The 26,045-nt window shown below is 37.8% G+C and overlaps 1 protein-coding gene across 1 annotated transcript; it reads right to left on the bottom strand.

Annotated features, from left to right (window-relative positions):
- Nucleotides 1-12,896: 12,896 nt before the first annotated feature.
- On the bottom strand, nucleotides 12,897-23,258 carry LOC141438091 (proteasome subunit beta type-2-like). The gene is made up of 4 exons (XM_074101759.1): nucleotides 23,061-23,258; nucleotides 15,338-15,531; nucleotides 14,326-14,488; nucleotides 12,897-13,076 (listed from the first exon to the last, which is right to left on the bottom strand). Exons 1-4 carry the CDS (start codon nucleotides 23,164-23,166, stop codon nucleotides 12,913-12,915), a joined length of 627 nt encoding a protein of 208 aa, XP_073957860.1. The 5' UTR covers nucleotides 23,167-23,258; the 3' UTR covers nucleotides 12,897-12,912.
- Nucleotides 23,259-26,045: the final 2,787 nt, after the last annotated feature.

Raw genomic sequence — 26,045 nt, forward strand, 5'->3', positions numbered from 1 at the left:
TTTTTGTATTTTTAAGGCAGGGTTTTTGATTTTTTTAATTTATTGTTTACTTTTTGGTATTTAGATGTTTCAAAAGTTTTTATAAAGATTTTTTGCGCTGGGCTCCCACTTCCCACGGACTCAGTATTCGGTTGTATTTAGGGCCGAGTTCTTTGTATATAAATAAATATAAAAATATATCAAATACTTATGCCCACTTACCAATATTGATGGCAAGAGCCATGATCAGCATTAAACACTTCATGGTACTTTAGAAAAATGTACACAAATTTTGAAACTAAATAAAATATTATGTCTTTTCCTTTCGAAGAGTCAGCAGTCGAATGTTATAATTTGTGTTGCGCCTCATATAAATAGCAATTATTTTGCCTTGATAATAACTACGCAGAGATAATTTATTGCGGCATTTCTCAAACTTGTCGTGACCCTCTGGTGGCTCCCAAGTGTATTTGGGTGGGCCCCAGATTTTGGACACGCCATGAAAGTCCTATGCACATATGGGAGAGCCCTATGTACCCTCTATTCCACGCCACAAAGTAAAGTAAATGGTTCCCGAATTAAGTTACTTTTGAAGATGACTCGCTGTCCAGTTAACTTTGAGAGCCGCTTTTCCATGACAACGTGAATTAAGTTTAAAATCAAAATTTTCCACTTACACTCATAAGATACTTAAGATAAGATAATTTTTCCGTTAATTTGCAGTACACAATAACAATATAGATAAATCGTTGGAAACCAGCATTAATAACTACTTGTGGTATCTAGATCGTTTTTTTTTTAATATATATCACGGGACAATTCACACCAATTGACCTAGTCCCAAAGTAAGCTTAGCAAAGCTTGTGTTATGGGTACTAAGCAACGGATAAATATAATTATATAGATAGATACATACTTAAATACATAGTAAACACCCAAGACCCGAGAACAAACATTCGTATTTTTCATACAAATATCTGCCCCGACACGGGAATCGAACCCGGGACCTCAAGCTTCGTAGTCAGGTTCTCTAACCACTAGGCCATCTGGTCGTCAGATTCAGTCAGGTTCTTTTTATCTCTAATACTACAGTTTACCCGCGGCTTCGCACGCGTAAACTATTCGATCTGGTAGTTACAATTGAAATTCCGGGATTTTACTAAATTCCGTGGGAAATCCCAAAATTTATATCGTAATTCATTGAGGTGTTGTGTTAAGAACAACTATCCTGTGGGAATATTGGAATAAAAGTAGCTTATGTGTTATTCCAGATGTCCAGCTATCTACGTACCAAATTTCATCTAAATCCGTCCAGCCATTTTAGCGTGAAGGAGTAACATACATACACACAAACTTTCGCATAATAAAAAGTAAACTCACATTTATAATTATAATATACTATCACAGCGGAGCGTGCAAAAACATCTGATATGTCCTTCCGGCTCTAGAAATAGATCCCTAGATATTTATTTATTTCTTTCTTTCTTCCTATGACACGTTTGCCTGCACTAGGGTTACTAGAAAACTGTGTGTCGCAGGATTAAAGAGCAAGCATAAAATAAAATTAAAATAATTATCTAGATATTATGAAAGTATATTATTATATACATAAAATAAAATGAAAATAATAAAATATAAGATCAGACGTAAGTCTGTCTGTTTGTCACAGAAAATTTGTCCCAAAACTACTGAACTGATTGAGTTCATGTAAACTTGAGGATTTATTAACCAAAAGTCGGACACGTTGCATAACTACTTATAGATTACAAAAAATAACCTTTATATAGATACAGGCACATTTAAATCGGTCAGTATGTGAAAGTCTGAAACTATAAGACATACTAAGATCTGTATGAAAAAAAAACTTGTGCTGAGCTCGGGAATCGAACCCGGATGTTTTGAAAAACAAAACATACATTATTTTCATTTGCATATCGAGTATAGCTCATAAGCAATAAAAGTTACTGTGAAACACGATATCTAATTCTAGAATGAATAAAATGCATTGTATTTCATATTATTTAATAATGTAAGTTTTATTTTTCCAAACGTCCGGGTTCGATTCCCGAGCTGAGTTCAATTTGTTTTTAACGTATGAATGCATTTTTTCTTTTTAATAAAACCGTTGACATGGTTTCTAAGAACAGATCTTCGTACGTCTTATAGATTCAGACTTTCCCATACTGACCGTTCTAAATGTTACACCTGTATACAAGGTGTTAGATATATTATTATAAGTAACTGAAAGCCAGAAAGTAGTTTGCTCAGAATCGAGAGTAGAATCGATTACACTATGTTTTAAATTAGGTTGTGTTTGTGTTCTTAAAACCCTTTTTTATTGCGCCCAATATAAAAGTTACGACTGCAACAGGCACCGATTATGCAGCAGTTGTATATCAGGGTTAAAAAAGTGAGTGGCGTGAGTTACGATGTGAGCTTTAGCGAACATCGTAAGAAAAAGACGCCACGAGCTTTTTTTGACTTACTTATACAACGTTGCATACAATACTTTTTCTTCGACTGGGTACTTATTAATTACAATACAAAATTAGAGAAAAAGTAAACTTTAAATGTTTTCATACTTTAGTAAAAAGTATGGCAAACGCAAAGAGGAGGTAGGTAAACAAAAATAAACAAGTGAGAAATATGATAATGTCAAAATTTGTCAAAGTTAAATTTTGTTTTTTATTAACGTTTAACTAGTTGCCTGTGACGATGTTAAAAATATGCGTTACTTATGTTGGCAGGCTGTTATTGGGACCCCCAGGGGGTCGCGACCCACAAGTTGAAAAACACTGGTCTAAGATGTGGTTTTATTAAAAAAACAACACAACACAATACAAATATTTTTAACTTCACTTTACTGATGAAACTCGAGTGGCCCTTTTTTTATTAACAAACATTTAGTGAACTAAATCTTACAAAATTTCACTGTGTGAGGTGATTTTTTTTTTCAGTAATTTGTGAATATTTTAAAAACAAAGCAAACTTTTCCATACAAACTGTTTTTTTTCCTGTGTTCATGTTGATTCACCGCCTCTTCAGTTTTACACCAAACAATATGTAACATAGGTACCTATATGGTATACATATACATATCTATTATTAAATCCATTTTCTTAAAGCAATTTGTAACTAACAATGTAAATCACGTATAAAAGGAGCCGTTAGCGGTGATTTATTAAAATACCCTCATCACCGCACAATGGGGTGACCTCACCACACGACCGACCATTCTCATGTAAAACAGTTGATACATCTCTTTCTTTGCAAGTATATGTTTTTATTAGCTGGTAATAGTATTTAGTAATCGTCGGCAGCATGGCGTATAACAGTTTTAGAGCGGTTTTGAAACTACAACAATCCGAATCCGTGAAAATACGGTCCGGTCCGGTGTAGTCGAACTATTTTTTAACCCCCGACGAAAAAGAGGGGTGTTATAAGTTTGACCGCTATGTCTGTGTGTTCTGTGTGTCTGTGGGTCTGTGTGTCTGTCTGTGGCACCGTAGCTCTAAACGGGTGGACCGATTTGAATGCGGTTTTTTTATTTGAAAGCTGGTTTTCTAGCGATGGATCTTAGACATGATTTATCAAAATCGGTTAGGCCGTTTCAAGATCATCAGATCTTTTGTTCGCTGCGGTAGGAATCTTAGACGCATAATGGATATTTACATTACTTTCAAACATATTTGGGACCTAAAATTTGAAACACCCATGTATGCTATATAGCTACGCAAGATTGTGGAATCTCGGCCTGATGCTATCCAGAACACTAGTAGGTACACTCTTAATAAAACTATAGCAGATATATCGTGTTTGGGTTCGTTTTGATCAGTATTTGACTCTACAAACAATGCAATGGTGGCAACAGGATGAGCTGATGCTGCAGCCAGGATATCCAGCACAATAGTACACTCTATAAAAAATAATAGCACATATGTCGTGTTTGGATTCGTTTTGATCAGTAATTGATTCTACATACAATGCAGTGGTGGCAACACGACGAGCTGATGCTGCAGCCAGGATATTCAGCACACCAGTATACTCTTGAAAAAATAATAGCAGATATGTCGTGTTTAATTCCTTTTGATCAGTATTTTATTCTACATACAATGCAATGGTGGCAACACGATGAGCTGATGCTGCAGCCAGGATATCCAGCACACTAGTACACTCTATAAAAAATAATAGCACATATGCTTTGCCGTGTTTGGAATCGTTTTGATCAGTAATTGATTCTACATACAATGCAGTGGTGGCAATACGACGAGCTGATGTTACAGCCAGGATATCCAGCCACCAGTATACTCTGAAAAAATAATAGCAGATATGTCGTTTTGATTCCTTTGATCAGTATTTGATTCTACATACAATGCAATGGTGGCAACAATGAGCTGATGCTGCAGCCAGGATAACCACACACTAGTACAGTTTAAAAAGAATCTTATATCAAAGTTTAAAAAACAGAAATAAAAACTAAATTTTAAAATTAAAAAACCCCGACTTAAAAACGCCAGCAAAAATAAAAATAAAAACGTCCGAAAAAAACGCTGCTTGAAAAACAATTAAAAAGTAAAAATAATTATGCGCTACCTAGCTGTTGCCCGCGACTTCATCTGCGAAATTCGTTTATCTCTATCCTGCGGGGACTATGCTGATTGCCCGCAAAATTAGCCTAAGTTAATTTAGTATAAAGTATCTAGTAATATTTTTTTATCTAAGCGTTGTCGGTGTCGGGGGACCGCTAAGGTTAATACTTTAAAAATACACATATTTAGTTTCATGTTAACCTTAGCGGTCCCCGACACCCGACAACGCTTAGATAAAAAAATATTACTAGATACTTTATACTAAATTAACTTAGGCTAATTTTGCGGGCAATCAGCATAGTCCCCGCGGATAGAGATAAACGAATTCTTCGCAGATGAAGTCGCGGGCAACAGCTAGGTAGCGCATAATTATTTTTTACTTTTTAATTGTCTTTTCAAGCAGCGTTTTTTCGGACGTTTTTATTTTTATTTTTGCTGGCGTTTTTTAAGTCGGGGGTTTTTTAAATTTTAATTTAAGTTTTTATATACTGAAAGTGGATGAAGGAAATCGGATCTACACTACAGTACCTTCGGCATTGGGTTTCTAATAGCCTCTCGTTAGTAATCCCCTTCTTACGCCCCTTAATGCACAATGTACTATTTTTTAAGCCGGGAAACTACTGCATTCACCTGTATGATTTTAGGGTTTTGGGGCTAAAGCGGAAGACGTTGAAGTTATAGGATTTTCTTCGGTGGTGTGGTAAACGACAAAATTATTATTAAGAGTTAAATTATTGTGTTAGACTTTTCTATATAACTAGTTGTTGCCGGCGACTCCGTCCACGTAGAAGTATGAAAAACAGTTAAAAAAAACATTAAAATCGGTCAAGCCGTTTCGAAGAAGTTTGGTCACAAACATTTTTGACCCGAGAATTTTATATACCTATTAGATTTCAGAAAATCTTTTTTTTTTATCTTCTTATCTTACTAATAATAAACGCAAAAGTTTGTATGGATGGATGAATGGATGTTTATTACTCTTTCACGCAAAAACTACTCAACCGATTTGCCATACGGGTAATATATGGAGCTAGCTTTTGCTTGCGGCTACACTCGCGCAGAATTAGAACGAGTGAAGCTGCGTGCGTGCTGTTGTGTTTCGGCGTGGAGAGTAAGACAGCCGGTGGAATTACTGGCACTTGAGGTATCCCATCGTAGGCCTCTAGGTTGGCAACGCATCTGCAATACCCCTGGTATTCCAGATGTTTATGGGCGGTGTTGATCTCTTACCATCAGGAGACCCACTTGCTCGTTTGCCATAGCTAGTTCCATATAATTATCGAAACTGATCACAAAGTGTAACCTGAATCGATTGGAAAATGTGATCTGTAGAGGAAAATCGCCGGCGAACATCCGCTGGACCCCTGACAAGGAGACGCTTCGCTCGCGCATCTTTAAATTATTATCTACTGAGCTCAGCGTCATAAGGCTGCGACATCTCGTGATAACAGCCTCATCCGCGCACGCGCAGCGGCCTTGTGCGCCCGCGTCTAACCTCCGCCTCTCGCGCCTCTACCATAACCTAAACCTTATTTTACAGTGCATAAGACACAAATTCGATCGCCAACCAAAGTGATTTACTTTTTAACTTTTCTTTAAAAAAGGTTGAAGAATGTTTGGGACTGTGGAAACAGTGAAGTGAATATTGGATTGAAGTTTTGGAAAATTGGTCGTGCTGTGAATGTGCATTCTAGTCGTAACTTTTTTGTAGATGTAATTTCGCGCTTGGTAAGGTAATTACAGGTTTTAATTAGACCATTTACCTATTTGTGCTCGATGATCGCAGGTTTTGAGAATAAATAGCAATCCTTTTGAAGATTATTTAAATTTTTAATTAATGTAGGCTGTAGCAAACACTTTTTCACATAAATGTAAAATAAAAGCTTGGAAAACAAGTAACATTAAGTACATATAAGTACTTAAAAATGTCTAATTATAAAATCGTCTACAACTTTACTAGAATTTTCTACTGAGTTTTTAAGTTATTTCTCGATTCGTTTCAAGGTGCTATAAGTTAGTTATCCTATTAATAAATTACATGTTATAAAAATAGATGAAGAAGAAGGCTTAAGTTCTATAATAAAAAATGCAATCATTAATAGTTTTCTAGGTTAATAACACAGGCTATTATTTCCTCAAGCGAACGGTCTTGTCTTGATAATGTAAACATACTTAAGAACCGTACAAACAAAGTTTCTCCATATCATTTTACTCTGTGATTTGGTGATACAATGCGGTTTCACCTTAAGCAGTTTATGGACAATTTTTACGATTCCGTAACGTAAAAGAAGAGCGTGTCGGACACGCCCAAGATAGGGTTCCGTAGCCATTACGAAAATATCAAGTAATTTACTAAGGATTTCGTATTGCGTACGGAATCTTCCAAGTTTTGGTGTATATTTTATACCTTAGGCTGCTATTTACTCTTATACTACTAATAATTTTCAAGCAATCTTAGCCGTTATAATTTTCCTTGTAAATTTGATATACTTTCTTCTATCCTGTTTTTTTTTAATTTGTCCGCCCAACAGTTTAGATTTTAGAGGGGGCGCTCGAATGCTCGATTTTAATGAAAATTTGCACTTTTAAATTGAATATTTCACAAACAGATCACTGAATCGAAAAAATGACCAATGGCAAGACCTATGCAAGGATGGGTATCACTAAAGGGTTAGTCGAGAAAAAAAATCACCCCCACTTTACGCCTATGGGAGGTACGCTAAAACTTTTTTTTTTTATTATACATGTCAGCGTGACTGTCATGTATATTCATGCCAAATTACAGCTTTCTAGTACAACTTACGGTCTCTGAGCTTAGCCACGGACAGGCAGACAGACCGATAGACAGACATGGCGAAACTATAAAAGGGTTCCTGTTGACTACGGAACCCTAAAACCGGAACTGTTCTAGGATCAGTTTGTGCGACAGATCCCTTTTCTCAGGAACACGTGAAGGTACAGTCACCAGCATCAATATCTGACACAACAAGCGTGCATAAATATCTGATACGACTCTATATCTAGGGCCAGAAGGACGTGTCAGATATTTTTGCACGCTCCGCTGTCGCAGATATTAATGCTGGTGACTGTACCCAACCTAAAATTAACATCGAATACCTATTTATGTAAATGCGGTCATATACGAGTACCTACCTACAACGTATTATAGAATAAAATAACCCGTTAAAATTAATAAGTTACTAGCCGCTACCCGCGACTCCGTCTGCGTAGAATTCGGTGATCGCTATCCCGCGGGGAACTATGCAATTTTCCGGAATAAAATCTATCCTATGTCCTTTCCCAGGGCTCAAAATATCTGCGTATACCGAATTTCATCTAAATTGGTTCAGAGGTTTAGACGTGATGAAGTAACAAACAAACAAATCGCATTTATAATATTAGCGGGCCAATCAACATTGGGCCCGCGTGAGAACTACAGCCCAAACCCTCCTATTCTGAGAGGAGGCCTGTGCCCAGCAGTGGGATGTATAAAATCTGGGATGATGATTAGATTGAATAGATAAATAATAATAGTAGATAATCTACCACTTTGACATGTGAAACATTACTTTTGTTATTGCGCACCTATCATAGGCGTATACAGAGGGGGGCCGGGTGGGCCGTGCCCACCCCAGGATGATAGACTACTGATTCGAAATTCTATAATACTTACTGATATCTTCACGCAAAAATCCAGGCCAGGCCCCACTGGAAAATAGCCCTATATAGATACGCCAATGGCACCTATGATAAAGACTCCTACGTACAGTCACCAGCATTAATATCTGCCACAGCGGAGCATGTAAAAATATCGGACACGTCCTTCCGGCCCTAGAAATAGAGTCGTATCAGATATTTATGCACGCTTGTTGTGTCAGATATTGGTGCTGGTGACTGTACATACACGTAATACATTGAAAATTTCCAATAACTCGTAATTTTCTATACACTCGCGTGTCACTGTTAGCGTATCTATCAAAAGATACAATCATAAAGCAAGGCTTATGACCGATTGTTATTCTTTCTTCGGTTCGCATGAGTTTCTAACGCAGATAATGTTAGTATGTTTTTTTGATAAAATAACTAATTAAAACATATATATACTTTATACTTTAGCTTTTGCCAGCGGCCGGCACTGATACACAGTGAGAGTACGAGTGAAAAGGACGGTAGGTACCATACGAACTTTGATTTTCGAATTTCGTGGTTGCCCCCCAGATTAGCTGACGTTGGCCCAGCATGCGCATTATGAGCTATGACATTAGAACCTAGTTTCGTCGTGGTCACTTGCTCTAGACACTAGTCTAGTGACGATTTAGACAGAATGTATAATTTCGCTAACCTTCTCTAGCGATAATAGGCTTGTCGTGAGTTGCTGGTTATCGCGGATACCTTGACGCAAGGAGTATTTACATTTGTATACTAGATAACATATAATAGCCTACCTATAGGCAATGTGTGTGTCCTAACGTCAACAGTATTTTTAAACTGGCTTCGGAAGTTCTCAATTATTTCCCCGACGCAAAAAGTGTGGTGATCTGAGTTTGACTGCTGTGTGTCTGTCTATGGCATCATAAATCCCAAACGGATGGACTTTTATTTTAATCGAAAGCTAGTTTAATTGAGATGGTTTTCAAGCTAAGTTTTATTAAAATCGGTTCTGCCGGGTTTGAGATATTGAATCTTGGAATGACAATGTCGGGCATAGGTTGGGAATGTTGGGATGGTTAGTTGTACTTAATCCTCTTCTAGTGATCGTACTTGATTGAAACTTGCTTTGTAGTTTGGATATATATGCAAATACAAGTGATACCTACACCTACAATACATACAATACACCTACAGGGAAGCTTAAAGCTCCATCTTATAGACTGGCTAAAACGCAGAAGTCGTTTCTGGGAAATTGCATACGTTTTTATAATAAAATTCCAAAAAAATTTACAAATGAATCGGATACGAAATTCATATCTACCTATTGTCAAGAAGACATTTACATCTAAGGCGTACTTATTATAAAGGTAATGATTATATTATCATGGACAGGGATATTTGGAAATAATTCCGATCCGCATTAGCGATCCCTTCAAATAGGGAACCTACTGTGTTAAAAATAAAGTTGTGTTAAATACTTGTGATGTATAGTAACAGAGATTTTTCCGAACCGGTGGTAGGTTTTTTGACAATCATAAGTGCTTGTTATAGCCTAAATTGAATAAAGATTGACTTTGACTTTGAATCAACAAAAAACACAGTAAGCAGAAATCTTGTATAACTTGTAGTTTTGTATTGTAAACTTACATATTTACCCACAGCTCCAGAGGACCGCAGATATTACATTGTAATTACATTTCCAAGGGAGAGACCTTTAATAATCATCATCCCAGCCTATTTACGTCCCACTGCCAGGCACAGACCTTCTCTCAGAATGAGAGGGCTTGGGCCGTAGTTCCCTCGCGGGCCCAGTGCGGATTGGGAACTTCACACATACCATTAAATTACTTCACAGGTGTACAGGTTTCCTCATGATGTTTTCCTTCACCTTAAAGCTCGTGGTAAATTTCAAATGTAATTTCGCACAAGAATTTCGAAAGAATCAGAGGTGCGGGCCGGGGTTTGAACCCACGAACCTCTGCTTGAGAGGCGATAGGTTAAACCACTAGGCCACTACGGCTTTTTTAACAATAGCTACATAATATTTTTTTAATTCACAAGGATAACATTGATCTCATTCTTGTTTAGTATAAATCTTAAAAATAACGTTAGTACGTACTTAAAAACAAAGTTTTGATTTATCATTTAACACGTACCTACCTAAAATAAAATAATTACACTATAACCTAACCTAACAAAAAGTTGGAAAATCCCCGACTTTGTCACTTCAAAGTTCAATATCACAAAAACGGCTGAACCGATTTTGATGAACCATTACTAGAAAACCTGCTTTTAAATAGAAATAACCGCATTTGAATCGGTCCAACCGTTTAAGAGCTACGGTGCCACAGACAGACATAACGGTCAAACTTATAACATCCCTCTTTTTGCGTCGGGGGTTTAAAAAACAGGACACCACCCAACCTGAGCCCCACCCAACCCAAGGATTGCCCAACAATCGGGAAACAGAAAATGGCTAAATAAAAAATAAAAATTTGATACCTGTAGATTCCTAACAAAAAGCCTCTTGACAGACAGACAGATAATCGGATTGCGAACAGATCTTAGAAAATCTTGAAAGTTGATCTAACATATTTGAAAACTTGTTATCTTTTAGCACCCTTTTAATTAATTCAGATATAATCTTTTCAACGAAACCCCACTTTTCGGGACGTTACGAACTAATTCCACCTGATTTTAGGTAGATGGTTACTGACTGCGATCATTTTGCTTAGGAGAGGGGCCGGATATCGTCACTACTTTAAAAAAAACTCGTATCTCGAAGTAGATAATTTTTCTGAGTGGACCTTATGAACATTACGTCAAGGTTCAATTTTGTTGACATATTGATTTTAGATACGAGTTCAGAGTACTCGGTGCGCGAGTCAAACCTGAGGCCGTATTGCCTGACGTTTCTGCGACAAATGTATGCGAAAACTGTCATTTCATTGCGATCGCGAGCGTCAGAATCGTTAGGCGATACGGCCTCTGATCGGTTTTTATTAGCATATCGCAGGGTTACTCAAAGTGGGGTACGCGAACCCCTAGGGGTTCGCTATTCGGCGGTAGGGGGTTCGCGACAAGGTTTACGTGACTCCAAAAACCACCAGGCTGCAAGACTAGGAAGATGATTAAGATTGGTTTTTGGAGTCTTTTTGTATTTTTTATTTTTAGTTTCCCCAACAGCCAATTTCTTGGGAGGGGGGGGGGGGGGGTTCGCTATCATCTAGAAACTTTAACAGGGGTACGTGGAGCCATAAGTTTGAGAAACCCTGGCATATCGTTTTCTCGCCGAAATCTTACATTACACACGATGTCCGATGTCAGTGTAATTGATAACACACTTTGACATGGTAAGCCAAGTGACAGGGGTCAAATCCCATCCGAAACTTACGAAAAAATTCAACGTTTTTCAAAAATCTTCACGATATCAAGTCACCTGTTTGTCTCGGTAGTTGTGCAAATCCCAAGCCACGCGATAAATCAGTTTAGAAACTAAATTGTGGGAAAAAGATCGGAATGAGATAATCTTTAGGTAACAACTGCTTGCGACAGCTGAAAACTATTAAAATTTACCAGCGAAGAATTCAATGTTGAACAATAGAGGATTTGCCAATTGACGATGAGTTTATGTCTACTTAGATCGAGATATTAGACTTCTAACCTCTGAGGCAAATAATAAGTTTCTGTTAAAAAAAACAGTAGATACAAGCTTTTGCTGACTGTATTTGCATTGTCATTCAACATACCATAATCTGCACCAAATTTCAAGTAAATCCGACCACTGGAAGTGGGTCAAAATTAACTTGCGAGATTGGACCCAACGACCAGCAAACAGGGCAAAGTAATTAAATAAAAGCTTGTAAAAAAGGAACTTTTATAACGTGGGGCCTTTAACAGCAAACAACACTTTTTTTATCTAGTATTTTAACGAGACTTTAGTACAGTCAAGGGCAAAGTTATCGATACGGCCAAAGTTGCAAAAATATGTATACGCGACTCTATGCACTTAACATTAAGGCCGTGTATACATATTTTTGCAACTTTGGCCGTGTCGATATCTTTGCCCTTGACTGTACACCAAATGTGACTATGTCAGCCTCAAAAAACAACAATTAAAACATAGTTCGTAGTCGTCAGATTGAACTTAGTTCAGCGACTTTTAATTTTAATTATTTTAATATTATTTCTATTACTTTTTAAATTTTAATCAAAGAAGCAACTTACAATTTTTAATTACAATTTTAAAAGTCGTTGAACGATGTCGCTCAGTTTAATTAGCATTATCTATGCCTAAGTTACTCGTAATTATTTATCACAGTTTTGATGAATCTAATATTATGTTTAAAACCGTTCAGCCGTTTAGGTTACAGAGAGGATCAACGAAATAGACATACATAAAATCATACGTAAAACACGTAAAACATAGCCCTTCGTCATTCAGTCGAATAAAAATGAGAAGCAGTCCAGCTGAGGAGTTTGATTCACCAGCACCAGCATTAATATCTGACGTAATAAAGCGTGCATAATTTAAAGGACTCTATTTCTATGGCCAGCAGAACGTGTCAGATATTTTTATACGCTCCGCCGTGGCAGATATTAATGCAGGTGATACACATGTTGACACCATGATGAAATAAGGTGGTACACAAAGAAAACTATCGTAGTGATGCCCATTTATTTTTAGATTACATTAATGGTATTGACCAGGGGTAGAAGTGGCGATGACCGGCATTTGCTTGACGCCGTCTTTTGAGACCACGGATACTTGAAAGTTGGGCAGCTTGATGAACAGTCGCCGGTGCACTTCCTGTACGCAGTGCGTCAAGACTTGGTAGGCCTCCTGCTCTGTCAGTGCTGTGGAGAGTTTTTTTTATACAAGAGGAGCAAACGAACTTGCAAAATGCATATGTCCAGCAGTGGACACATATATGCTGAGAAGAAGAAGAAGAACAGAACTTGAGGGTTCATCTAGTGAGAAGCAATCACTGCTGCCCGCAACACGAGGGGTATCACAGGTGCATTACATCCGGAGAGACTGATCTCTCTTCTTCGTCGTGTTCTTCATTCCTGAAGGTCGTGCCCGTCTTGAAAAGCCGTCAAGCAGCAACGCAGCAGTTCGTCAACGACTCCGTAAAGGCTTTTCAAGATGGGCACGACCTTCAGGAGAGACTGATAGGCCCGTTTTTACAGATCCCTAAGTTGCACCGCTTTGTAAATGCGGTTTGTTAGATTATTTTCCTATAATCGTTTTTTCTTTGTAGCAAATTTTCATTTCGCTTTTTTTCACGAAGGCAATATTTCCAAGTCTGCTTTTTTAATGAAGCTTATTTCACATTCGCGTTTTTTCTGTGTCGCATTTTTTCCAGTCGCGTTTTTCCCCAATCCCAATCAAAACAGAAACAGTTTCGATGAAGCTCTGGTATCACCTAGCTCCTGTTTCCCATCGAGTCTTTATGTATCCCAATACTAAACCACAAAACCAGGCTTAACGGCTCATAGGTAGGTTTATAGGTAGGCTTGGTTATGTTAGTTTTGCATCGGCCCGAACGGCCAAAACCACCCAGGATAGGAGCTCCGCGTGAGTGGAGCTCCGTCGAGACCGTTTCTGTACTGATTGGGATTGGGAAAAACGCGACTAGGGAAAAATGGACACAAAAAGAATGCGAATGTAAAAATAAGCTTCATGAAAAAAACAGGCTTGTAAAAATAAAATTTGTGAAAAAACGCGAAATGAAATTTTGCTGCAAAGAAAAAAATATTATGGGAAAACAATCTAACAAATCGTAGGTTAATGCTATCCCGGAAGCTGGTTCCATACTCTTGACATGTCATGTTGCTAAGTTCATTACCATCCATGAAGTATAGTAAAGTATACTATTCAAGACCTCATTATGTTCATAATGATTAGGTATCTTTATACTAATGATTTTATCCGAAAAACCTTTATGATAGATTCGGTACCTACCTGCCTACCTGCATACACTTTGCTCATTCATAGGAGAGGCTCTGCTAACACTGGTTTTTCATAGATGCCTACAAATTTGTACGGTACCTTCACACTTGGCTGATTTTTTCCATAAAAACTCCTCTATCTGCCACTTACTTGGCTTATGGAAGCGATCCAAGATGCTCATGCTGAGTAGACCCCCGAAGCCGTGGGTAGCGTACGGCACCTTCACGCAGGCAGCCAGGAAGTCGATGTAGTAGAGCTGGCCGCCTTCTTTCTCATCGTAGCCTCCTATCAGGAGGTTCACTTTGTAAGGAGCCTGGGAAATATGGGAGTGAGAGATAACAGTAATTGGTTGAACAAAGAAAGTTGTGTAGGGCAATGATACTCTATTTGAAAAGAAGTACTCTAATCTATGTCAGTGTTACTATGTTTTTTACTTTCTCGGTGGTTTCGATGGTACTTTTGTATTTTTGTATTTATTGTTTTTGTAACTGAAGTACGTGGTAGTGGGCTCGCCATGTCAGCCGAAGATCCGATAACTGCTGGGATAAACGAGTTCTTGAGTGGAGACCGCGAATCGGCAAGCGTGGCGTGGCGTGGGACGCCCTCAGACTAGGTGGAGCGATGATCTTCGCAAGGTAACTGGCAGTAACTGGATGAGAGTGGCCGAGGATCGTGCTCAGTGGCGTGCAATTGGAGAGGCCTGTGTCCAGCCAGTGGAGTAAGATAGGTCGATGATGATGATGATAATGTTTTTTTTGTAAATATAGGTAAGAGCAAAATTAAATATATTGTTAACTAATTGTTCGGTGGATGTCATCATCATCATCATCATCATCATACATCAGCCGTAGGATGTCCACTGTTGGACATAAACCCCATCCATAGACCTCCAGTTGCTTCGGTTGGAAGCGGCCTGTCACACCGTGACCCTGTGGCTTTAACCAGGTCATCCGTCCATCTCGTTGGTGGACGTTCTACGCTACACTTGCCGATCCGCGGTCTCATTTGAGAACTTTCGGCCCCAACGGCCATCTGTTCTCCATGCTATATGGCCTGTTCAACGAACTAATTCACTTGGCTATGGTATTCGGTAGATATAAGTAGGTACAATATGACAATGTCGTATTATCGTTTCATAATCATAAGCTTCATAATCTCTTACATCGTTCCTTAAAGAATCAGCCAAGTTACGCCTCGTGAAGTGAACGACAGCGTCTACGCTTAGCGGGTACATGTTCTTCATGCGATACAGTTGTATGTTTTTAGCGATATACTGCGCGAACTGGGTAGTATCTCCTGCATCACCGTTCACGCCCATCAGTAGACTGTCAGAAATCTTGTGGACCTTTTCTTCATCTGTAAAACGGTATTTTTTAACAGGTTTTGAAGACGGTCTAACTCATTTTTCGTCTGATTCGTATATTTTGTCAGATTTGCTATGAATGTCTATTTTGATTTGTCTCTAGTTATCACATTAAATATAATGACCCGATAACTCACGTCTTAAATCGAGTTGGTAGTCGCGCGAGCAGAGCGGCGGCGCGCAGTGCGCGTGTTGCAGCAGCCGCTGAGTCGCGTTGCTCCGAAGACGAAGGGCTACGGATTAGCCCGAAACATGTCGAGCTAAACTCGATTTAAGACGTGAGTTATCCGGTCATTATATTTAATATGAGTGAGTCTCACGGTAGTTTCATGTTCTAGTTATCATGTAAAAAATCTGACGAATTCACATTTAGGTTTAGTCAGATTTTATTTTAACTGGAAAGTTGAAATCTTAACTGTCTTGCCAAATTTATTAATCTCATCATCAACATTATTTGCCTAAGCCCCTCCTAACTTTGCGCCATTTTACCCTGACTTTGGTCCGTTGCATCTAACTTCAGCCAACTTACGAGTATTTTCGCAAATAGTCACACTATTTTCGCTTCTAACATTCTTTCGTGTTTGTGTGCGTGTGTGTTGTATTAGGCAGTTACTCATCAGCTGGACAGATTTAGTTAAAATTTGGTGTGTAGATAGATGGAAGACTGGAATAACCCATAGGCAATTTTTATCCCGATTTCCACGGACCGGGAAATCTCAAAATCTTAACCGCTGAGTTTAGAGTTATGAAATTTGGCTTGGTTGTTTTAATGCAATGGCAATGAAAACCACGGTGTAATTTTGATAAAAATGGGGAGTTGTGAAACACGGAATTTCAATGAACTAAAATAATTTCCTTGCTCACCCGCGACCTTACGATAGCTAAGCTTATGCAAAATATCCGTGTTCATGCAGTTCCTCCACCTCCACACTGTAAGAAACACACAAATCACACAAACCCATCTATCACTACCACCACACTACACTGACGCGTTTCGAACTCAAACAGAGCTCATCTTCAGAGTGACACAACCGTACACCATGCTACCAGTTGTTAGACTAACGAACCACAACCACCGTTTTAACTTGTCACTGTAACTCCCAAGTACCACATACGTTTTATGAAACAAAACAAAACTACCCACAAATTATTAATAAATTTTTTTAACCGTCCTTCAAAACTACCTTGATTTTTTATTTATTTACTGTCAAGGCATGTTTTATTAACTACCATTGCTGAAATTAGATCCAAGCCGTAGCAAGGGAGATGAAACTAAATTTACCTGCTCATTAATAATAGACCCCATACTGTTGTATCTAATTATCTCCATGCATTCTAAAACATCGAGACGAAACCCCTTGCCACAATAATGTAAACTTCATACGAATCGGAGTCCGATAAAGAATGATTTAGTTCCAACAAATGTTTGGCAAAATTCGACTTATCAGGATGCTCATTCCTATATGCCGAAACATGCTCTTTAAATCTAGCATTAAAACTGCGTCCTGTCTGACCAACATATACTTTACTGCAGTCATTACAAGTGAGCTTGTATACACCCGATCTAGTGCCTTTATCTACCTTCTCTTGTGGTTACAAAGTTTAGAGTACAAAAGAGTTGTTAGTCTTAAAAGCTACCTTACATTGTTTGATTTTAAAATACCACAAATTCTATCAGACAAACGACCAACGTATGAAATGCTACACCTATATTTGTTAGAAGACTGCGATGGTAAACACGGCGTAAAGCATGCTATTCACTATCCGTGCCTGCTTCTTCTGAACCAAACTATTGACCATTGATTTAGTATAACCATTCGACAACGCTATCTGATAAATAGTATTTAACTCTAAATCAAAATCTTCCCTAGAAAGAGGTACAGTTAACAATCTATGTACATAACAATGAAAAGCTGCTAATTTATGCTGCACGGTGATTAGACGATGCTGGTATCACGGCATCTGTGTACGTGGGCTTTCGTAAATTTTGAACTGGTGTTTATTATTAAATCTAATAATTGTCAAATCCAAAAAGTTTAACGAAAATTTTCCTCTAATTCTTTTTTAAATTTTATTTTAACATGTTTGTTATTTAAACCATTCACAAACAAGTCGAGCTGTCTCATACTTCCCCTCCAGCACAGAATTAAATCATCAACGTACCTATAATAATACACAATATTACGGAATTTCAATTCAACTGCAGGATCAAATGTACAGTCAGCAGCAGAAGTGGGTAAGAGGTCATGGTGCTCAAAATGATCTACACACGAGTCTGCTGCTCATCTACTTCCGCTGCTGACTGTACTTATCACGCGTTTAATACTGGGGTAGTCTTATCCCACTAATACTATAAAATGTGCAAGTTTGTTTGTTTTGTTTCCCTCCCTTCCCTTCCCTTCTAAGACGTCTAAACCGCTGAACCGATTTAGATGAAATTTGGTATACAGATAGCTTGAGTCCTGGTGAGAGACATAGGATATTTTTTATCCCGTAAAATTGTATAGTCCCCGCGTGATAGCGAGATAGAACGGGGTAGAGGGATAGAGTCGCGGGCAACAGCTAGTAGATTTATAAACATCAAACGTTTTCTCCCATGCAAAGTACGAATATAATACGCCATACATCACTGACAGTTCACTGGCATATAATACACCTTTAGCATAATTCGCATTCCCGCATTATCCCGTAATAGCAACCGTTAGCGATGATTGATCGACGCGGAGACGAAGTTAGGCCCCTTTTACCCGGTTGTGAACAATTCACCGACATAATACGCTTTCGTCAGATTTAAAATCAAATGGAAATTCCTTCAAAAACGTATGGGGTTTTCTCTCTCAATCTTGTTCTGTAATACAATACAAACCCTTTATTGAAAACTATAATAATAAGTAGGTAATACAGAAAACAGATACACAGAGAAAATTACAAGGTAAGGTTAGGCGGCCTCATCCCTTCAAAGCGACCTCTTCCACGAAACCTTTTACAAAAAATAATAATTTTAATGTTATATAATTTAAATTTATGTTCGCTTTCAAAGTTTAAATGAATGTGATTATAGAATTTTTGAAATTTATTGAATCAGGCGTTACTTTCCGAATGTCCATCCATATCAATGAACTGAAATACCTAATTACTTTGCTCACACGCGACCTTATCCATGATAGCTATTAGCTACGTTTAGGCAAGAAATGCGTGTTCATGCAATTCCTCCACCTCCACACTAAGAACACTCACAAATCATACAAACTCATCTATCACCACCACAACCACGCGACGCGTGACGCGTTTCGAACTCAACCAAAGCGCATTTTCAGAGCAACTTCACCTAGCGCAGGCTTGGGTTAACAAGGGGTAAAGTAATGTAAGTAGTTTTATGTGACGGTTAAAGCTTTTTATTTTTGTGGGTAGTTTGTTTGAGAAAAATAAAGTGGTTACGTGGAGAGTTACAGTGACAAATTAAAATAATTGTTTTGGATTTATTAAAAACGAACTATAAAACTGAATAAAGAACACACAATAGTAATAATAATATACAATAATTAACAAATAGAAATAAAAATAGAACTAAAACTAACTTACTCTTATATCTCACATTTAAGTAGTTTAATTTTTATTATCAATTCACCGGTAAACTGGGTCAAGTTATTCATGGAAATCATTACCGTCAAGATGACCTTGCACTTGTCATAAACCTTGATAGTCATGATGGATCGAGAGACTCGCTATTGAGATAAACCACACTTTCTAGATGACGGGGAAATTTGAATTAGCTTTAGGTGAAACGAAAGGATTATTAATGGAAGTTGTTCTTTAAATAGACATAATGGATCTGTAAATGGGCTTTGAAAAGGACTACAAGAAGTTAATTGATCTACCAGTTACTTAGTTGGTTTGTTGCTATGTGATATAAGTCTTGTTTAATGAATAGTGTTATTTTTATGGCTTAACCCTTAATAGCCCCATTTACTAAAGCATACTACCACAGAATCAAAAGCAGCTATCGAATATGTATTCGATAAAGACCTGACAAAGAATATTATGATTGGTTATTTGGAATCTTTTTGTATTTTTTATTTCAAACTCCAAATTTGCTACTTTTAGTGCTGCTGCATAAGTAGCGTAGTAGAAATAAGCAACCTGAGATATGTATGCATAGGAAAAATTCGTGTCTAAATTCCTGTCCAGCGGTGGTGTAGGGGTTATAGCACGTAGCACGGATTGCTGAGGACCTGGGTTCGATTCCCAGCGCTGGTCTCTTTTTCTGGTTTTTCTGTGCATCCATGTCTCAGTTTGTATTTCGATACTGACAAAGAATATTTTTAAAGCTAGTCGTATTGTCAATAATTACAATGGAAATTGTGACGTATCATGAAATAAATAAGGTTCAGTTTCCAACTCAATGCAAGTAGTCGCTAAATCGCCTCTACCTTCATCATCATCATCCCAGCCTATATACGTCCCACTGCTGGGCACAGGCCTCCTCTCAGAACAAGAGGGCTTGGGCCATAGTTCCCACGCGGGCCCAGTGCGGATTGGGAACTTCGCACGCACCATTGAATCGCTTCGCAGGTTTGTGCAGGTTTCCTCACGATGTTTTCCTTCACATCAAAGCTCGTGGTAAATTTCAAATGTAATTCCGCACATGAATTTCGAAAAACTCAGAGGTGCGAGCCGGGGTTCGAACCCACGACCCTCTGCTTGAGAGGCGATTGGTCAAACCACTAGGCCACCATGGCTTCTTACACTAATAAACACTAATTTATAGTAGAATTATTTACAGTATTTTAATGCAGTTTCGTTGTAGCTTTTTGGAAATCAACGGCATCCTAAACGACAGTTTGCGAAACGCGCGTCATCTGAACGTAACAAATACGTCGTGTGCATATACCTTTATTAAAATCTATTTTTTTTTATATTCATCGCCATCATCATCATCTCAGCCGTAGGACGTCCACTGTTGGACATAGGCCTCCCCCATAGACCTTCAGTTGCTTCAGTTGAAAGCAGCTGCATTCGCTGTGAACCGCGCTTGAACCAGGTCATCCGTCATCCCTTCGATAAAAAAAAAATAAAAAAATAAAATAAAAAAAAGTACGTCCATCCCGTTGACTTAAAATCTTAGTTAAGCATTTTCTATATTAATGACATTCAACTTACCAAAGAATAAGGGCTTGTTTCACCACTTGTCTATTTTTTAAGTGACGATATCAGTGATGCCGTCTCTGTCTATTTTGTCGAATAAATAAAGACGGCATTACTTTTATCGAAAGTCGAAAATAGATATTTTAAAAACTAAATCAAGACAATCGTTAAGGATCCACTAGCCAAGCTAGCTTTTAAAAAGACTGTAAAACCTTTTACTTAGCTTTACGATTATTTTCTCGTGTCTAAAGCTGAGTGTAGACCAAATGGAATATCTGATTCCTAAAACAGTTGATATCACGCCATTTTTGCTAAAATTAAGTAAGAGCCATTGCCACCTGCATTAATATCTGCCACAGCGGAGCGTGCAAAAATATCTGACACGTCCTGCCGCCCCAGAAATAAAGTTTATCAGATATTTATGCACACTTTGTTGTGTCAGATATTATATTGGTGCTGGTGACTTATATACCTAATATGGCCGCTGCAATCTAGCCGAAACATCAAGATAATTTTAGCAACAGGGCGCGTTGTTTAGTTACGAGTGAGTAGGTATGTTAAAAATTATGAGGAAAATTTGTTTTTGATAAATTTTGTGATATTTCAGAGTAAGCTAGTAAAAAAAAGTGTAGTGCATTGAAATGAAACTCCGAAAATTATCGCCTAAAGGTCTCTACCCGCTACACCGTACAGTTGAGTTCATAAACTTGTGAGCACAACTTTGATCAAAAATATCTGAACACGACTCTACGCCAATAGAGTCGTGTTCAGATATTTTTGATCAAATGTTTGCTCACAAGTCTATGAACTCGATTGTATCATGCCATGACCGTATTAGGAGCGTGTCAATAACGGAATACGCATACATGACACGACACGCGACGCCGACGGTTGGTTACGGGACGTGCTAGTGGGCTAGGTCTCATTATTTTCGATACACAGAACATATTTTTTGCCTGACACCTTGCTACAAGTATTACGGTCATAGTATGACACGGTTTAATGAGTAGAGTCCTTTAATCAATGGATTATGTGTTCGCTTGCAACGTTTACAAATAAATACTTTTAGACATCTTAAATATGGGTCCATATTGGCTCGCATACTTATTGAAAGTCCGAATGTAATGTTTGTCAGAATGATCGTTTGTTAGAACGATCGTTTGTTAGAACGATCGTTTGTCAGAATGATCGTATGTCAGAACTCTTTTTTCTCTCAATCTAATAATTGTTCAAATTGTTATAAACGAACCTAACCCAACTTATACTTTTCTATTAGGATGACCATTTAAAAATTTCAGAAAAATTTAAGGTTTCAGTGGGAAAAAATTAAGACAAACGATGATTCGGACAAAAATTACGGTATGACTAGCGAAGAGTATGCGAACTTTGGCGCTCCCCTTAAATATCTCTACCAAGCTTTATTACACTAAACACTGAAGACGGAATGGTTCACTCGTCCTCGAGACGCAATTTAATGCAGGCTTAGTGCTTCCAGTCATCTACAGTTTCCAAGAGCCCTTTACTTGGACATAATTTACTAATCTATATTAGCGGCAGGTTTCTAGAGGTTTGATTGAACTCTAACAAAGTAAATACATCTTATTTGAAACTGTAAAATAGAATAAGTAAAACTAATGTCACTTAGGAGCGTATACTAGCTTTTAATTTTGTTTACTCTGGTCTGTCTTCTCAGAGCAACTTCTCTGCACTAAAGTCCTATTTTGCCATCTTTTTAGGGTTCCGTAGCCAAAATGGCAAAAACGGAACCCTTATAGTTTCGCCATGTCTGTCTGTCTGTCTGATGTGTTGAATCAAAAACAATTTTTGTTAGTGTACCTCCCATAGACGTAAAGTGGGGGTGATTTCTTTTTCTCATCCAACCTTGTAGGGTGGGGTATCGATGGATAGGTATTTTAAAACCATTAGGGGGTTGCTAAAAGGATTTTTCAATTCAGTGATTTGTTTGCAAATTACTCAACTTTAAAGTGAAACTTTTCATTAAAATCTAGCCGGTGGGTGGAAAAATTTGAAAAAATTCAGAATGGTAGTAGGTATATCAAACTTACAAGGAAAACTATAACGGTTAAGTTTTCTTGAGAATTATTAGTAGTTTAAGAGTAAATAGCAGCCTTAGGTATAAAATATACCTAAACTTGGAATATTCCGTACAAAATACGAAATCCTTAGGAAAATAATACTTCATTTTTTCGTAATGGCTACGGAACACTATTTCAGGCATATTCAACTCGCTCTTGACCGGTTTTTTTATTTGAAAGCAGGTTTATGCGTCGGGGGTTAATAAAACAACGTCTCGTCTCGTCCGGGTTTAATAATTATGTCTACCTCTTTTAAACTGTACCCTCAGACTGTACCTTACCATCTTTAAGCACGAGAACTCCATGGGTATTGGTCTGATCAGCAGCTATCATCGCGAAGTCATTGCAACACATCCCCAGCAAGCACTGGTAGTACACTTGTCCCATTACACTATAAAATAAAGATAATATCTTTGTATAAAATGATTTAAATGTTTATTATTTGTTATCAAAGTACTATTCCATTTGTTTGACAGTGGAATGTCATTTTTTCTATCTCTTTGGTATATTATGTATGCGACCGATTTAGTCCTAGTGTTTTATGTATACTCTTTGCATGTATGGCGCACGGCTCTATGATCAATATAGGTAAAAAGCAAAAGGTAGAGTAAAGTAAGACATTAGAGTAGAAATACAAACTAACTAGTGGCCATCACGATACACTCTGAATTTCATCAATAATACAATACAGTACAAAGACTCTTTGTACCTACACCAGAAATAGTAAGCGATCAATATACGTTTTCTAGTTTTTGAGTAAAATGCCTGTGTCCTGACGGACGGATAGGACGAAACTATAAGAGCGTTTTCAGATTATCCGATCCGATATCGGTATCAGACGCCGATATCGGGACAAGTAAATTGTATGAAATATGATCCGATATCGTATCGAATAATCTGAAAGACAGGTCAATATTTCATACATTTTACTTGCCCCGATATCGGTATCGGTATCCGATACCGATATCGGATTTTTCATCATCATCATCATCATCATCATTAATTTAAGAGCTTAGCTCTTGTCGGTGGAGTAATCGCCACTCTTTTCGGTTCTCTGCCAGCGTTTTCATTGACTTTTTCCTTGGGTTGATCTATAAATGACCGTCTCGGCCTTCCCCCGCTTCGGATCCTAAGGGTTCTCAAAGGGTCATTTTGACTTTGTAACCAACCCTAAAAAGTCGCTGAGCTAATATCGTTCAGTTTCATGAGTAGGTGAAATCCTTGTCCAATCTATGTTTTAATTAGGTATTTGCTTTTGTTAATCACGGTACGCCACCCGGTACAAAAGTTAAATATTTTTTTTATTTGTTAGTTAGCTGCTATTCCGTTCTTCTCTATCCTTCTTTTCGAAATGTTCTATCCTATTTACGAAAGGAATGAACATCATCCTATCGTAATGTTTTTGATAGAACCAATAATGCTGGCTGGAGTGTTTTCATGTCATGGGGCCTCAGCGACTAGAGCATGATATCTTAAGCACATATTTGCATTGCGACACTGAAGATAAAACCATAAAACCATAATGACGTAGATAATGATAAAACGTTCAAGTACCTACTCTAAGAGTGTTTTCACATTATCCGATCCGATATCGGTATCGGACTACGACACGATATCGGGGCAAGTAAATTATATGGCACTAGTGTTTACCCGCGGCTTCGCACACGTAAATCATTAGATCCAGCAGCTGAATTGAAATTATGGGATTTATTAAAATTCCTGTGGGAATTCCCGAAAATTAAATCGTGGTTTTCACTGACGTTACATTAAAAACAATCATGACAAATTTCATGACTCTAAGCCCAGCGGTTGTTATTTCGAGATTTTATCCCTATTCCGTGGGAATTTTGGGATAAAAAGTAGCCTATGTTTTATTCCAGATGTTCAGCTATCTACATACCAAATTTCATCCAAATCCGTCGAGCCGTTTCAGCGTGAAGAAGTAACAAACATACTCACTCACTCACTCACACAAACTTTCACATTTATAATATTAGTAGGATATGTACCTGTCTTTCACATTGTCCGGCCTGATATCGGAGCCGACACCGATACGTTCACGACACCATCGGACGCCCGTGGGCTGTCGGACGATAAAGTTTGTATGTGAGCTATGCGTGTGTCTAAATTGTCTCTGTGTGCGCAGAGCCCGATGCGTGGCGGCCATTTTGAGCTGGCCGTATCGGAACGATTTTGTCGGAAATATGTGAAAGCAGCACATGGTGTCGGCTATCGGATGTCGTCTATCGTCGTCCGATACCGATATCGGATCGGATAATGTGAAAAAGCTCTAAGATGCTACGTTATCAACGTACAATAAAAACCGGCCAAGTGCGAGTCGGACTCGCGCACAAAGGGTTCCGTACCATTATCTATACAACATTAGACATTAGCAAAAAACACGTTTCTTTGTATGGGAGCCCCCCTTAATATTTATTTTATTTTAATTTAATTATTTATTTTTAAATTGAATATACGACCTAATATTCTATGAATCGAGGATCAAGGAGAAATGCTGAATCTTCACTTTCGTAACGTCCTATAAGAGTTAATTTCTAAGAAGGAGTATGATAAATGCTTGACAAATAAGATATTTATGCAGCACGCTCGTTTATATTCATTCGATGTTGTATATAATTTGTTCGTTAACAAGTTTGTCAAGTTATATAACTTGGTATATGTAATATTACGATTAGAATAAGAAAATTATTCGGACACTCCTATGAATATTAATAATACGGTATTTGACTATTTTGTATACGTTTTATAAATTAAAACTACACAATGCCTGTTATCGAATAGAAAAACAATTTTTAAGCTACCTTTACAAATAACAAAGTTATAAAGGTTTGAAATTCAAGATTAGACAGAGAAAGACCTACTGGCATGTGACGTCACACGCCAGTACCGCCATACTTGCTGCATAGAGAAAAGCGTTTGAGAAAGAGACAGGTATATAGATTTTTCGAAAAATCACTATAAATCCAATTTTCAACCGATTTAAATTTTCTCTTCGCTAAACACTATCTGTATATCTATATTTTCATAATAATATTAAGATATGGCAAAATCAGGAGTTGTCAAATACCGTATTATTATATGAATTAAGTATTTTTAATTTTAAGAACTAAACTGGGCAATGACTCGTTTTACTAACTTTAGGATTCCGCGGATCTCAAACGGAGAAAATAACCATTTAATATAGGTAACTTCATTTCCCGTCTGACTATGTATCACTAAGTACTCCTTTCCTTTCTTAGTAACGG

This window comes from Choristoneura fumiferana, chromosome 18 (assembly GCF_025370935.1).
Source record: "Choristoneura fumiferana chromosome 18, NRCan_CFum_1, whole genome shotgun sequence".
Lineage (NCBI taxonomy): Eukaryota > Metazoa > Arthropoda > Insecta > Lepidoptera > Tortricidae > Choristoneura > Choristoneura fumiferana.

Bases quoted from the DNA above. Each gene is read 5' to 3' on its own strand.
- LOC141438091 (XM_074101759.1), bottom strand. From the start codon at position 23,166: ATGGGACAAGTGTACTACCAGTGCTTGCTGGGGATGTGTTGCAATGAC. The intron at 15,532-23,060 runs GTAAGGTACAGT...ACCGTTTTACAG, and splicing joins AGTTCTCGTGCTTAAAGATG to ATGAAGAAAAGGTCCACAAG. The intron at 13,077-14,325 runs GTAAGTGGCAGA...AACTCTCCACAG, and splicing joins GGATCGCTTCCATAAGCCAA to CACTGACAGAGCAGGAGGCC.